General features: G+C 44.4%; 1 protein-coding gene across 7 annotated transcripts in view; it reads left to right on the top strand.

Annotated features, from left to right (window-relative positions):
* The first annotated feature begins 6,358 nt into the window (after positions 1-6,358).
* Positions 6,359-12,816, top strand: part of Gripap1 (GRIP1 associated protein 1) — a 28,623-nt gene continuing 22,165 nt past the window's right edge. For 5 of the 7 annotated variants that reach the window (XM_040733740.1, XM_013124487.3, XM_005085104.4 and 2 more), the window contains exons 1-5: positions 6,359-6,423; positions 8,223-8,289; positions 8,427-8,488; positions 10,710-10,736; positions 11,453-11,560. In XM_040733740.1, coding sequence (XP_040589674.1) covers positions 6,382-6,423; positions 8,223-8,289; positions 8,427-8,488; positions 10,710-10,736; positions 11,453-11,560 — 306 coding nt within the window. In that variant the 5' untranslated portion in view covers positions 6,359-6,381. Of the gene's footprint in view, positions 6,424-8,222; positions 8,290-8,426; positions 8,489-10,709; positions 10,737-11,452; positions 11,561-11,640; positions 11,983-12,816 lie in introns of those variants that run through there. The other 2 variants (XM_013124488.3, XM_040733741.1) reach the window with 2 other exon arrangements.

Genomic DNA, 12,816 nt, shown 5'->3' with positions numbered 1-12,816 from the left:
AAGTGTCAAGCTTAGTCCTTGATGTCTCAGCTTCGTGGTAAAAGCACTCGCCACCAAACCTGACGTCTGGGTTCCATCCTTTGAACTCACATGAAGGTGGAAGTCGAGAACCAACACGACGGAGTTGTCTTCTGACTGCCGTGGCATGTGTGTGGCCCTTCACATGTATGGAGGCCATGGCATGTGTTCTCATAGAACCCACACAATAATAAAGTTGAGTTAAAAAAAAACACCTAGAAGGTGGAGGAAAGAGGGTCAGAAGCTCAAGCTCAGCCTCCAGTACAGAACAAACTTGAAGCCAGTATGGGCTACGTGATACCTTGTCTCAAAAACAATGATGTTATAAAAACCTAAAAGGGGGCTGGAGAGACGGCTCAGCGGTGAAGAGCACTGGCTACACCAGAGAACCCAGGTGCATTTCCTTGGCCCTGCATGCAGGCTCACGATCATCTGTAACTCTAGTCCGAGGGGATCTGATGCCCTCTTCTGGCCTGGTCAGGCACTGCATGCACCCAGTGCACTGGTAGACAAAACACACGTACACTTAAAAAACAAAAGGAAAATATACTAGGGATAATTATAAAAATAAAGAACAGCCAGGCGGTGATGGCACATACCTTTAATCCCAGCACTCGGGAGGCAGAGGCAGGAGGATCTCTGTGAGTTTGAGACCAGCCTGGTCTACAAAAGCTAGTTACAGGACAACCTCCAAAGCCACAAAGAAGCCCTGTCTCAAAAACAAAAACAAACCAAAAAAAAAAAAAACCAAAAAACAAAAGCATGCTGCTATGCACCTTTAATCCCAATGCTTGGTAAGCAGAGACAGGTGAATCTCTGAGTTTGAGGCCAGCATGAGCCACAAAAAGAAGAGGGAGGAGGAAGAAAATTGAGCAAGTGCACATCTGTAATCTCATCATGTGGGAAACTTCAGCAGGAAGAACACAAGCTGGAGGTGAGTGTGTTCAACAGTTGGTTCCAGCCCTGGCTCCTACTGTATTACATAGCAAGAACTTGTCTCAAGAACCTAGACCGCCTGGTCTACAGAGCGAGTTCCAGGACAGCCTCCAAAGCCACAGAGAAACCCTGTCTCGAAAAACCAAAAAAAAAAAAAAAAAAAAAGAACCTAGACCAACCAATCAATGAACAGAAGTTGAGGGGGAAGTAGAGGGAGTGGGAGGAGAAGAGGGAGGGGGAACTGGGATTGGAATGTAAAACGATAAATTAATAAAAAATGAATACAAAAATATGCTGAAGAATGAATTTCAAAATGCAAGACCTCAGGTTGGAGAGGTGGCTCAGCCATTAAAGGCCCTATAAGGTTCACAGCCAAAAAAGACAACAGAAGGAAAGTGACCCCTGACAAAATGAGCATGATATTTGCCTTGCTCCTAGCCAGAAGACAATGTTATGCCAAGTGATGTGATGTAGACACAAGGCATATATAACTCACTTACATGAGGTATCTAGAATATGCAATTTACAAAGATGGAAAGTACAATAGAGGTTACAGAGGCTGGAAAGAACAGGATAATAGGAGATTATTGCTTTGAGTTTTGTTGGGTTTCTTTTTAAAGATTTATTTATTTATTACATATACAGTGTTCTGCTGACAGGCCAGAAGAGGGCACCACATTGAATTGATGGTTGTGATCCACCATGTGGTTGCTGGGAATTGAACTCAGGACCCCTAGAAGAGGGGTCAGTGCTCTTAACCTCTAAGCCATCTCTCCAGCCCCGGGGGTTTTTGTTTTATCAAGACAGGTTTTCTTTGTGTAGCCTTGACTGTCCTGGAACTTACTCTGTAGACCGGGCTGGTCTCGAACTCACAGAAATCCATCTGCCTCTCCCTCCTGAGTGCTGGAATTAAAGACATGTGCCACCACTACCAGGTAAGGTCAGTATTTGTTTGGGATGATAAAGTTCAGCAAATACATAGTATAGATGGGCATTACAAATGTACTTAATGCCCCTGATTTTTACATTTAAAATGGTAATTTTTGTTATAAAAAACATAATAACTTTTGAGGCAGGGTCTCACTATGTAGCTCTGGCTAGCCAGGAACTAACTATATAGACCAAGCTGGCCTCAAACTCACCTTACAGAGATCCACCTGCCTCTGCCTCCCCAAGTGCTAAAGACATGCTCTTACCATACCCAGCTATAACACAGCTATTTACTGATTATTTGATGTGTATCAGAGTTTTGCCTGCATGTATGGATGTGTGCCCTATGCATGCCAGGCACTCTCTGAGGTCAGAACAAGACTTCGGATCCCCTGGGACTGGAGTTGTAGACAGTTGTGAGCTGCCTTGTGGGTGCTGGGAATAAACCCTGAGTTCTTTGCAAGAACAGCTACTGTTCTTAACAGTCAAGCCAGCTCTCCAGCTCCTAAACACACAGTCGGTTTTGGGTTTTTTGTTGTTGTTGTTTTAGTTTTGTTGTTGTTGGTTTTTTGAAACAGTGTTTCTCTGTGTAACATTCCTGGCTGTTCTGGAACTCGCTCTGTAGACTAGGATGGCCTCGAACTCACAGAGATCCGCCTGCCTCTGCCTCCCGAGTGCTGGGATTAAAGGAGTGCGCCATCACTGCTCAACAACCCACCATTTTTTGTTGTTGTTGTTGTTTTTCGAGACAGGGTTTCTCTGTCCTGGAACTCACTTTGTAGACCAGGCTGTCCTCCACAGGTCAGGGAACCAATGTGGGAATTCTGCCAACTTCTAAGTATATCACTATCCCAATTATACATTCTGGGACTGGGGATGAGTCCTGAGACCCATTGGACCCACTGTGAGTCAGACTTCAGACAAATCTCCATCAATCACCTGACCTCCATAAGCCCCTACTTTAAGTGGAGGGTCACAGTACTTCTTGGGGTCTCCCAGAATCAGCATCAATTAAGAACCTATGCCCAATCGACCCTGAAAAGTCTGATTGTTTCCCTTCCCCAGTGTACAGTAACCCTTCCCAGTAGAGAAGGACAGGAGAGAGCCGGGCGGTGGTGGCGCACGCCTTTAATCCCAGCACTCGGGAGGCAGAGGCAGGTGGATCTCTGTGAGTTTGAGGCCAGGCTAGACAGATAGCCTCCAAAGCAATACAGAGAAACCCTGTCTCAAAACAACAACAAAAATTAGAGAGGATTCAATAACTGTAGGTGTTCACAACTTGGCAATTTGGAAAGCCTACTCCAGATACTTAAAATATTAAATTATACTTAAAATAAGTAAAATATCCTTATACTTCTGTTGCTCTACAACCACTCCTGGTACCAAAATTTGTATTAGTCAGGGCTCTATATAGGAACAGAACTTATAGAATAAGTAAATATCTATGTACACACACACACAGCTGGATGTCTCTTTTAATTTTATTTATTCATTATGTATACACTGTTCTGTCTGCATGTCTGCTTGTACACCAGAAGAGGGCACCAGATCTTATTACAGATGGTTGTGAGCCACCATGTGGTTGCTGGGAATTGAACTCAGGACCTCTGGAAGAGCAGCCACTGCTCTTAACCTCTAAGCCATCTCTCTAGCCCACAGCTGGATGTCTTAGATGGCCTTCAGTTTATGCCAGAATCCCAAAGAGGTAGACTCCAATGCCAGTGAAGGAATGGACTTGCTAGCAAGGGGGAGAACAGGTAAGCAAAGAGAGCACGCTTCCTTCCTCCATGTCCTTTCTAGTGACTACCAGGAGAAGATGAGGTTCAGATTAAAGTGGAGCATCTCGTCCCACCTCAAAAGATCAGGATTAGAAGTGAGTATGATATAACTACTATAAAATGTATGATCAACCTCACTAAAGGGAGAGAGGGAAGGGGAAGGTGCTGACTGAAGTCATCTAGAAACTGACATGCTTGCTGGACAGTGGTGGCGCACGCCTTTAATCCCAACACTCAGGAAGCAGAGGCAGGTGGATCTCTGGGAGTTTGAGGCTACCCAGTTCTACAAACTGAGTTCCAAGACAACCAGAGCTACATAATGAGACACTGTCTTGGCAAACAACAAAAAAGAAACTGATGTGGAAATTTCAAGGCCAAAGCCAAAAGTAACTGTACAAAAGCACTTAGCTGTCAAGCACCACTATTTCCCAAAGGCACATGGGTGTTTCAGCAGTCTGGTTTCTTTCTTTCTTTCTTTTTCTTTTGAGACAGGTTTTCTCTGTAGCTTTGAAGCCTGTTCTGGAACTCATTCGGTAGACCAGGCTGGCCTCAGAGATCCATCTGCCTCTGCCTCCCAAGTGCTTGAATTAAAGGAGTAAGCCACCACTGCCCGGCTTCTTTTTTCTTTTGAGACAGGGTTTCTCTGTATCTTTGTAGCCTGTCCTGGAACTCCTTCTGTAGACCAGGCTGGCCTCGAACTCACAGAGATCCACCTGCCTCTGCCTCCCGAGTGCTGGGATTAAAGGCGTGCGCCACCAACGCCCGGCTTGATAAATCTGTATCTTAATATACTCCAGTTTGCTTCAAAATAGGGTATTAATGCCTGAAGATACAGTTTAGAAATAGAGTACTTGCCTAGCATGCAAGAGTCCTTGGATTGATCCTAAGCAACACAACACAACACACACACACACACACACACACACACACTATTAAAACGGTTCTTAAAGCCTGGCGGTGGTGGCACATGCCATGGTCTACAGAGCTATTTCTAGCCTCCAACGTCACGGAGAAACCCTGTCTCAAAAAAACCAAAATCAAACCAAACCAAACCAAAAATGGTCCTTAAACATATGAAAAAGTTAACCATTCTCATTCATAACAAAAACATGTATTAAGTCACATTAAAACAATGGGTAATGGGTCGGGTGGTGGTGGTGCATGCCTTTAATCCCAGGACTCGGGAGGCAGAGGCAGGATGATCTTTGTGAGTTCGAGACCAGCCTGGTGTACAAGAGCTAGTCCCAGGACAGCATCCAAAGCCACAGAGAAACCCTGTCTCGAAACAACAACAACAAAAATGGATAAGCAAGTTGTGACATATGTATACTAGGAAATTCTACCCATGAACAAGAGAAAACAATCTGATAGAACAACTTGAATGAATCACAAAAGCTAAATGAATGAAAAACAAAAGGGGATACAAAAGGAATAAACAGTATCTCATTCTGTTTGTATGAAATTCTCCAGCAGGACAGAAAGCTAAACAATGTTTCTATGGCTGTAGGAGGGAGAGAGAGGGGTGGAATGATGTCACACAAAAGAACCTTTCAGGTGCGAGGTGGAACTGTTCTCCCTGTATTGTGATGACATAGGTGTCTCAAAAGTTATAGGATGGTATCCTTTAAATGGCTGCGTTTGTATAGGGAGACTGACAGTATATATCAATAAAATCCTTCCAATTGCACGAGTCCTATTTGAATGTATTTGCCACAGCGGGAAAAGAATTTTTCTATGAGGAAACACTACAACTACCGTGAGAGACCTTTTTTTTTCAGATCAGAGAGTTAGGACACATTTAAATACTTGTTTCTGGTGTTTTGTTTTGGTTTCGGTGTTGGGGCTCAAAACGAGAACCTTGTGCATGCTACCAAGCTCTCGTCTACGGAGCAAGTTTTTGTTTTTATTTTATTTATTTTTATTTATTATATTATGTATACGGTGTTCTGTATGCATGTGTGCCTGCAGGCCAGAAGAGGGCACCAGATCCTATTACAGATGGTTGTGAGTCATCATGTGGTTGCTGGGAATTGAACCTCTGGAAGAGCAGTCAGTGTTCCTAGCCGCTGAGCCATCTCTCCAGCCCCCTTTTGTTTTTGTTTTTGTTTTTATTTTTAATGAAGTTTTCCGGGTTTTTATTTTTTTAATCTGCTGTTCTCTTTCTCGCAAACTATTAGCTTATCGATGACTAAATATTTTTCCTAATACAGCACCGTGTTAAGAAAATCATTGTCAAATCTTTAAAACATATGAGGGGTAGGTGGTCAAGGACTTTATGTGAAGCGGGATTCCCCTTTGGGGTCACCCGGGGGAGGGCCGGAACAAGACCAGAGGAAGCTTCCGCTTTCATTTCCAATGGTTATTAAGTCACTTTCTCCTTAAAGGAGCATCGCGGAAGGGTGATTTTTTTTTTTCTGTCGGAGGACTACTTCCCTACGGACGAGTCCACCCACGATACAGGGATACCATGACGTCGCATGAAAATGAGTAGTATGTAAATGCTCAAAAGCCATAACGTATGATTTACAATTTGTTGAAGCATCAAAACATAATTCGCCTTGCCTTTAAGTATCATTCACTTCTCTCCGTCTCTAAATGCCCAACATTTGATTACGTTCCTCCCCCTCCATTTCCAGACAGTGGTTCGCTCCGACCCTAGCTCTGACAGGCTGCACAAGCTGCGCCTGCGCACAAAGCTTGCGGGGGCGGGGGGAGGAACATGGCGCAAGCTCTGTCTGAAGAGGAGTTTCAACGGATGCAGGTGCTGCTCGACGTGGGAAAGACCACCCGGCTAGGAGACTGGGGGCGGGGTAGAGAGAGGTCGTGCTGTAGGCTCTGAGGATTTGGTTGGAATGGGCTTAGAGTATAAAAAGGGGGTGGTATGGAGAAGGGAAACTGAGGGTCGAGTGCCGTCCTATTGATTTCGAAGAGTCTATGTGGGTTCTGACGTTGGATTGTGTTAGCTCTGTAGCGAAGGTAGAACGTCATTAAGTAGACCATACCTTTCTTAGTCCAGAGTGGGGGCGAGACCTTCGGGTTTATGTGTAGGGCATACCATTAACTGGTGATGACTTTGAAGGATGGAGAGCCTCACGAGAAATGATTTTGTCTGCAGAGAAAGGAAGCCGGCATCTGGCCTTTTGCGTCATATGTGTGTGTGTGCGTGCGGGGCGGGGGGGGGGGGTTGATTTGACAGGGCAAGACCATGAACTGGTGGGAGGTGGAAAGTTTGTGGGAGATACCACTATATCAGGGGAGTAGGGAAAGATCATGGATCTATTCCGTAGAGTTGCTGTGCCATTGGTGGTAGAGAATCCTAAGAGGGAGGTGTATAATTGCATGGATTGGGGTGATTCCATTAGATCTGAGGTGAAGAACATTCTGAGTGGGTAATACAGTTAACTCATATCAGGGGAACGACCAGAAGATATGAAAGAATGAATAATACTTTGGGACTTCAGAGAGGGGAATATCACTGGGTTTGGGGGAGTGGTCTGACCTGGTACTCAGACCTGTTGATTCCTTTCAGGAGCACTCTGAGAGGGAATGCTATTGCACAATGAAGGGACACTGTGAGAGAGCCTTAGTGGGAAAGACTGAAATGGGGGAAACTCTCCAGCTCTGCTGGTTGGAGGCAGAACTCTTGAGGGAATAAAAGTAATTCTAAGATTAATTCAACTGGCCCATCCAAGGGTATTTGAGAGAGACTCTGGAGGGACATAGTGTCACCCCTATTGAATCATGACTGAAGGCATCTTGTGAAGAGTGGGTAGATACTTGAGCAAGGAAGATTTATCCAGTTGGGTCATGTGTGAGGAACAATCATTGGGCTGTTTTGGAGAGGAACTTCAAATCGGGTAGAAAGGTATTCCAGTTGGCCTAGGACTAGGAGAGATGATATCTGAGACCTGGGGAGAACAGGGCAAGAAATATCCCGTAATAACCCAGCTGGCTTTCTGATTGGGACCAAACGATTGTGGTGACAGAGGTGGAGGCTGGTACTTTGAGAGGGAGATAAAAGTAGGGGTGGGGACAATGGGTAGTTCTGGGAAGAATAGGCTTCAGGGCTCTACAAGGCTGGAAGATATACATGTACTGTTTGAAGTGACCCATGCTGCATTTTCCCTTATGAGTCAGGAATACCCCTCGACTCATGAAAGTTGGGAAGGAGAAAGACCAGATTCTCTTTCCTTGAGATAGAATTTGGAGGCCCTTCTGCCAGTGGGGCTTCCTGGGCCTGGCCAGGACAGTGCTCAGGGTGTTAAAGAGATCAGCCAAGATGATTTCATCCCGCATGTACTGAGTCACAGGAACACATGAACAGGAGCCGGACTATTCCAGTACCCTTCGGTATACCAATAGCCTTCAGTGGCCCAAGTGTGGAATGGATTAGTGGGGCCATGGGGCGGGAGGCTGGCTGTGTGGGGATGGACAAGGTGGAGTAACTAAGGAAGCACCTAGGGTACCAGTCCAGTCTTTAGAGGTCAGGGGCTTGGCTGCCTCATGCGGGATAGGAATGCCTTCCTGATAAATCTTTTTGTTTCTTGGCTTCTCCCAAAGACTCAGCTCCTGGAACTCCGGACAAATAACTACCAGCTTTCAGATGAACTTCGGAAGAATGGTGTTGGTGAGCCAAGAGAGTCTCATTAGATGGGTGGTTTTGGGGCATTAGAGGCAAAGATTTTCCTTTAGAAGCCTGATAAGATGACCCTTCACTTCCTTGTTACCGCCTGAGGCTGAGATTCCCTGCTTTCCCTGCACCAGAACTTGCCAGTCTTCGACAGAAGGTCGCCTACCTGGATAAGGAATTCACTAAAGCTCAGAAGGTACCTCCCTCAACCTACCCATCCACCCACAACCTCTTGCTTCCCTTTATCCATCTGACTCATGTATCTCCCAGTGAACACCTACACTGAACCAGGCCTAATATTACATGCTGCTTTCTTATAGTCATTTGAAGAGTTTTTCGCAGAAGTCTCTTCGGTTTGCTAATTCTAACCTAATCTTACTTATTTAATTTTTGTGTGTGTTTCTTTTGAGACAGGGTCTTGCTGTGTAGCCCACACTGGCTTGAACTTTTGGTCACCCTGCCTCAGCCTCCCCAGTGCTGGGATTATAGGTGTATGCTGACATACCTGGCTTTGCTTAATCTATTGATTTATTTTAACTTATCCTTAATTCATCTTTTTGTTTTGTTTTGTGTTTTCGAGACAGGGTTTCTCTATGTAGCTTTGTAGACTAGGCTGGCCTTGAACTCACAGAGATTTGCCTGCCTCTGCCTCCTGAGTGCTAGGACTAAAGGCGTGCGCCACCACCATCCAGCTCCTTAATTCATTCTAATGTCAATTGCTTATTCATTTTCATCACTAAATATTTTTGGGCAGTGATACAGATCAAACCTAGGATCTCATGCATGCTAGGCAAGCTCTTCATATTTGAGAGGCTAAAAAGCAGCCTTTTTATTGTTTATGAGACAGGGTCTCTTGAAGCCTAGGCTGCCCTTGTGCTTGCTATGTAGCTGAGGATGGCCTTGAGTTCCTGATCCTCCACTCCTCATTCTTCAGTCTCCAATGTCCAAGTGCTGGGATTACAGGAGTATGCCACCACACCTGGCTCTAAACTCTCTGCTCCTGTGCTACATCTCCAGCCTTCATTCACTAACCTTGTCTTGAAAGGGGAATTTAGCTCTGTCTCCCAGGCTGGTCCCAAATTCCTGACCTCATCCTTCCTTGGCCTCTTGAGTAGCTGGATCTGTAGGCATGTATACCATATGTGGATCCATATATGAACTTTTAATTAGGCAAGTCTATTAGTAAATCTGCCTTGAGTCTGCCTCCTGTCTTCCATTCACGCTGCTTCCTTATGTTCCTACCTGTCCTGGTCCTGTTGGTGACCAAAGCCGCCTTTCAGAACCTTTGAAGACAAGGAAGAATATAGCCTATTATGGCGCCTTAATATATTCTAGACCTTTATTTTTATTCATCTTCATTGCTCTGTCCTCATGCGTAGTACACTGTCGCATATAGTACATGCTGAATAAATACTTGTTGAATGAGGGGCTGGAACTCAGCAGTTAGGAGCACTGGCTGCTCTTGTAGAGACCTTGAGTTCCATCCCCCCCACTCAGAGGGCATCTCCCAAACCAGCTAACTCCAGTTCCTGGAGATATGATGCGCTCTTCTGGTTTTCAAGAGCATTGCTTGCATTCATACACACAAATGAATAATTTTTTAGAAATGTGGAAGGGGAACTGACTCCATGAAGTTATTCTCTGACCTCCATGTGCAAGCTGTGCACTCAAGTGTGTGCCATGCGCAGGCGCACACACACACACACACATACACACACAAATACACACACACACACACATACACACACACACACATACACACACAAATACACACACACACATACACACACAAATACACACACACACACACACACAAATACACACACATACATACACACACAAATACACACACACACACACACACACAAATACACACACACACACAAATAAATATATAGTAAAGTAAAAATTTTAAAATACTTGTTTGGTGAATGATACAGAATTCAGAAAATCTGACAGTTAGGAAACTGGAGTTCTTAGTAGGGTGTTGATGTGCAAAGCCTTGGCTGCCAAGCAGAGGGACATAAGTTGCTATGTTACATGAAAGGGAAGCACATTGATGTGTTTGAACAGATGTAGTGGTAAAGCCACGGTTTTCTAACTTGGAGATCCAGTATATAAAGGGTTAAATTCTAAGGCACTATTTCCCCCTCTCCCTCAAACTCTTAAGAGCATAGAAGAAAGGAAACTATTTTTTGAGTGCTGTGGCACCAAGGCACCAGAATTCCCAGTCGTTCTTTGCTCATTTCTTCTGTTATTTCTGTGGGCTTCCAATTGTTATGAAAGTTCTGTGTTTAAACATATTTCCATCCTACAGCACACCATTGCCTTCACTTAATACCTGCCACATTAGTCTCTATAGCCCACAGAGGGGTCCATTGCTGTTCACCTTAGCTCTCTTCCACCCTTCCTTTTAGGCACTAAGCAAGAGCAAGAAAGCTCAGGTAAGGGGGCCTTTGGTGGGTGAATATGTGTGCAAGACTGTCCTAGTGGGGATATTTGGTGGCATTGTACTGGCCTTTATCTATGTACATCCATTTATCTGCAACTTCCTTACTGCTGTGCATTTCTATGTCTTTGTCTTCCTGTGTTTTTTCACACTTTGTCTCCTCATGAATCTATGTCTCTGCCTTCCTGTCTCCCCCCCCTTCTTCTCTTCAACTTTCCCTTTGTCTGTCTTCCACCTGTTTTTGTCACTTTCATTTCTCTGTTCTGGTTTTCCTTTCTGTTTCTGACTTCTTGTTTTTCTTTCTCGTATTCCTCTATTTTCCTTACTCATTGGTTTTCCTAAACCCCTCCCTTCTCTCTTCTCTTTGCTATATTCTTTTCCTGTTGAAACCACTTTGTTCCTGTTTTCCTGCCTTTTTTCCTGATCCCCCCTCATTCCCTGTCTTCTATCCTTTCTCCATCTCCCTGTCATTATTTCTCTTTCCCCTCAACCCCTATATTTCCCTTCCCATTTCTTCCCCCTACTTTTCCATGTGTCTCTTGCCCTCTCTGTCTCTGTCTCCTTCCCTGTACGTCTTTCTTCCTATATATTGCCTCATTCTTTCTACCCTGTATGCTTCCTACCCGATGCCATTTTCCCTTCTCTCTTCTTTGCCTACCTCCCCATCCTTTCTGCCCCTGTTGGAGTCCTGGCCCATGTCTGCCACTACAGGAAGTGGAGGTACTGCTGAGTGAAAATGAGATGCTGCAGGCAAAGCTGCACAGCCAGGAGGAGGACTTCCGTTTGCAGAACAGTACACTTATGGCCGAGTTCAGCAAGGTGCTGGTGCCCGGGATAGCTGAGGGGGGCAATGGGAATGGTGCGCCTGTGTATGCATGGGCAAGAGCCACCTAGGCTGTAAAGCTCAGCAGTAGAGGGTGGACAGGGGCTGGCGCTGGGCGCTGTCCTTGGTGCTGAAACAGGCCTTAGTCTGTTGTTGGGGGCAGGGATTTGACAGGTGGGGCCAAACATTCATGGAATTAGATCCTTTGAGCCCTGAGTTCATTTGGTTCCTAAGTCACTCATTTTATTTAATTCAAGTCTCCATTTGCATAGTGTTTGGCTGGCACTATGGAGCCCCAGTGTGTTCTGGGGCTTTAAGTAAAGTTATTGCTTAACATGGATGGAAAAGTGTTTGAACTGCTTCCCTTTTCTTTTTCTTTCCTTCATCTGACATGAGTCTGGGGTTCCACTTCTTCCAGGTAATTCGTCCTGGATTGACTAATTCTATCTCCTTACTGATTTTAATGTCCTGGCTGTTGCTAACCCTACTGGGCTGTTGGCAATCCTGTGTTTTATTCTCCTATTAGTCTTCTGTACCCATGGTTGATCATTTTGTGAGTTTCATTGTGTTTTAAGGAAAAATATTCTGTAGGAAAAAAAGTTATTTCCAAGTACTTATCTGATGGGCTTACACTGCTTTAAAAAACAAAATAAGAGGAATACGATCACAATACATGCATACAATAAGAAATTGTCAAAAATAACAACAAAAAACACACAAGGCTCTGAGAAATGACTTAATTGGCAGAGTGCCTGACTCACATGAATGAAATCCTGGGTTCGATCCCCAGCACTGCATAAACTGTGTGTGGTGACACATGCATGTAATTTTAGCACTTAGGCAGTAGAGACTGGAGAATTAGAAGCTTAAGGTCATCCTCAGCTACATAGTGAGTTCTAGGCCAGACTGGGCTACATGACAAATCAAAGAATAAAGAAAAATATTTAAAAAGTCAAAAATACAAAAGGCAGAATACAACAAACATCAATCTTTAAGTAGTTGCAATGCCAGAAGAAGCAGTTTAGCAGTCAGTAATTCTGAGTAAAAACCCTGGAACTAGAAGGCCTAGATTAAGATCTTGGCTGTACCTTTTACTAACTATAACTTTAAGCAAGTCACTTAGCCTCCTAATTTTTCATTCTCAAATGTTTAAAATGGAAATAGTGATGATAGAAACACCTGCCTCACAGGGCTTTTATGAGGATTCAGTGGGTAAATGTATGTAAGTCACTTAAATAGTATGAACTATGGA

Source organism: Mesocricetus auratus, unplaced genomic scaffold (genome assembly GCF_017639785.1).
Source record: "Mesocricetus auratus isolate SY011 unplaced genomic scaffold, BCM_Maur_2.0 Super-Scaffold_100033, whole genome shotgun sequence".
Taxonomy (NCBI): domain Eukaryota; kingdom Metazoa; phylum Chordata; class Mammalia; order Rodentia; family Cricetidae; genus Mesocricetus; species Mesocricetus auratus.
The sequence above is the reverse complement of the archived record's forward strand: the minus strand, read 5'-3'. Positions and strand labels throughout refer to the sequence as shown.